This window comes from Benincasa hispida, chromosome 8 (assembly GCF_009727055.1).
Source record: "Benincasa hispida cultivar B227 chromosome 8, ASM972705v1, whole genome shotgun sequence".
In the NCBI taxonomy this organism is placed as follows: domain Eukaryota; kingdom Viridiplantae; phylum Streptophyta; class Magnoliopsida; order Cucurbitales; family Cucurbitaceae; genus Benincasa; species Benincasa hispida.
In genome coordinates, this window is record NC_052356.1 from 41096641 (window position 1) to 41099606 (window position 2966).

The 2966-nt window shown below is 37.4% G+C and overlaps 1 protein-coding gene across 1 annotated transcript; it reads right to left on the bottom strand.

Annotated features, from left to right (window-relative positions):
• Positions 1 to 1188: 1188 nt before the first annotated feature.
• On the bottom strand, positions 1189 to 1776 carry LOC120084048. Its single transcript, XM_039039948.1, has one exon. It carries the CDS (start codon positions 1774 to 1776, stop codon positions 1189 to 1191), a length of 588 nt encoding a protein of 195 aa, XP_038895876.1.
• Positions 1777 to 2966: the final 1190 nt, after the last annotated feature.

Below are 2966 nucleotides of genomic sequence, written 5' to 3' on the forward strand. Positions count from 1 at the left end.
CTTTGCGATCATCCTTCTATCATGGTTATCACTGTAGTTGCGGCATTTCATGTGACCAACTTGTCTTCATTAAGATCAACGGATGCGATCAACTTTGCGATGGTTTCGGATCAACGCATGTGACTGATTCCTGCGACAACTACAAAATAGACAGTTTAACGCAAAATAACGCATGATATAGGGTTAGCGGGGATTTTCAATGCTGATCAATGCAAGCTCATTATTCCACATGAATTCTTAGCAAAGTTAACGCATATTCTGCTCATCAACCTTCATAATTCTAAATAAAAGGTTGTAATAGTTTATATTTCTACAAGCTATCAATAAGCTTGATGCCTCTAAGATGCAAAGGACTATAAACAATATCGAGACTGCTCCGGTCCTTTCTGACAAAGATGTCAAAGCTATAAAGGTACTCCTCAAATGTTAGAAACTATGCAACAGGAGTTAGAGAACTACAACTGGGTACCTTGATTCGCTTTGCTTAATTACACACGCACTGGCCTTCAGTGACTTCAAGAATTTCACAACTCTAAGCTCTTTTAATTGCTAGATTTGTTTATTGTAGAGTCAAGAAACTCTCTTACATAGAACTCATTCATTCATTCATTTTTTTTTGTTTAAAATGATAGATTGACTAAGCTTACAATTTCTTTTAAGTTTCTCATGTACCCTTTTTTTAACGACCAAGAATCAAGTCACGACGTAGTTCTGTGTATATATATATATACATATTTCCTTTTTTGATAACATGATTGAACTTAAATTTCTTTAAGTTGTCTATGTACCCTTTCAATGGACAGGGATCAAGTCATAACGTAGTTCAAAACAAATTCTTTTCTCTTTTTTTCTTTTGTCGTTTACCTTTTAAGCTCATGTGGGTCAGGAGCAACGTGCAATTTATAATCTTACGATAATGAGTTTTTTCTTTTTCTTTTTACATATTCATCAAGCATAAAATTTCTTAAGAAACTTGCCATTGATCGGGCTAATTCTCAAACCATCTTGATTAATGATCTTGTATGCTCCATTGGTGTAGACTTCTTTGACGATGTAGGGTTCATCCCATTTAGGTGTGAACTTATTTCCCGTATGTCTCATCATGATAATGGGTCTTCATACAACAAGTACCAGCTTACCAATTTGAAAAGATCGAGGCTTCACATGCTTATCAAAGGCTTTGGACATTCATGCTTGGTAACATTCCAATGCTTTATGAGCTTCTAGTCGCTTTTCATCAAGTGTTTCTATCTTTTGAAGACATAATCTGGAATTGTCTTTTATGGTTAACCCCTCTTGCATTGCCATTCTTAATGATGGGATCTCTCTTTTTAGAGGGAGAACGACTTCCATTCCATAAACAAGAGAATATGTTGTAACTTCTATAGGGGTATGATGAGTAGTCTGATAAGCCCATAATGTTTCTCCAATCTTCTCTTGTCCATCTCTTTTCGACTTAGAGACAATTTTCTTCAATAGATTGCACAACGTCTTGTTAAACGCCTCTGTCAACCCATTTGCTACTGCATTGTACATGGATAACTTGTATTGTTTGAACTTAAATTTCTTACATAATTTATCCATCAAGCCATTAGAGAACTGTCTGCCATTATATGTCACAATTTGATGGGGAATACCGTACCGATAGACGATGTGAGTACAGATAAAGTCCACCACATTTTCATTCTTGGCTTCTTTCAGGGCAACGACCTTAGCCCACCTTGAAAAGTAATCAGTGACAAGGATGTAAGAATGTATGGCTGACGACTTGGGCATTATAGGACCAACAAGATAAAGTCTTCATGCTTCAAAAGGCCATGAAACTACAGTTAGATGCAAGGGTTTAGGCAGTTGGTGAATAAAATTTACATGGTATTGACAAGCCTCATACTTCTTTGCGTACTCTATCGAGTCTTGAATCATCCTTAGCCAGTAATAACCTATCCTCTTTAGTTGAAACTGAAGCTTTATTTCAAATTGATGCACTTTGTAGATACCTGAATGCGCTTCTTCCAAAGCCTTTATTGATTCCTTTTTTCGAAGGCATCCAAGAAAGAGCCCTTCAAATGAGCGACGATATAAAACCCCTTTATAATAAATGAAGTGAGCAGCTCTTCTTCGCACCTCAGTTTTATGGTGAAGGTCTTTCAAAAGCTTTCCATGCTCAAGATAATCTATTATGAGTTGTCGCCAATTTTCCTTGTTGGTTAAGTAGACTGATATCATGTTTATTTCTTCGCATTTAGTCTCGACTGGTGGTATAACCTAAAGGAACTCTTATTCAAGAATACCTACGAGCGGAAGCGAATCTTTCCAATTCATTGTGACAGAATTACCGCATATACATTCAAAGCATACTAATATGCATTCATAATGCTAAAGAGATCAAGAAATCATACCAGATGAAAATTTCTCCTTCACAGTGAGTCTGAAAACCAACCGTCTACCTCGAACAATCACCACTCAGACAGAAAGAAACGGAGAAGACAACACCACTCAGAGCCCTCAGTATTCTTGGAGTGGGAATCTGAAGTGTGGGCTTTGTTCGGATTTGATAAAGAGAAAGAGGAAGAGAGATCATACACAACGATCAAGCAAGTGGGAGATGCGGTCGTCTATCGTATAAACAAGATGCTTGATCGTCTAGGTGAAGTATACGATCGTGTTTTTTGTGCATCAAGTTTTTGGCGCCGTTGCCGGGGACTTCAAAAACTCGATGCGTTATTTTATGATGTGGAATTATGGATGAAATGTGGTGATGGAATTGCGTTGAGCAATCAAGTTTTCTCAGTGGAATCCAAATGTAAACCCCACTGAGTTTCCTGGTAAGTCCAGGGTCGAACTAAGGGACTTGGAAAACAGTATGCGGTGGTAATTTCTCGGAAGACTTTGCGGTAACCGGTTGTTTGGTTTTGTTGATTGCGATAATGAAAAATAAACAAATGCGACGGATTTGAGAAAAGTTT

Bases quoted from the DNA above. Each gene is read 5' to 3' on its own strand.
- LOC120084048 (XM_039039948.1), bottom strand. From the start codon at position 1,776: ATGCCCAAGTCGTCAGCCATACATTCTTACATCCTTGTCACTGATTAC.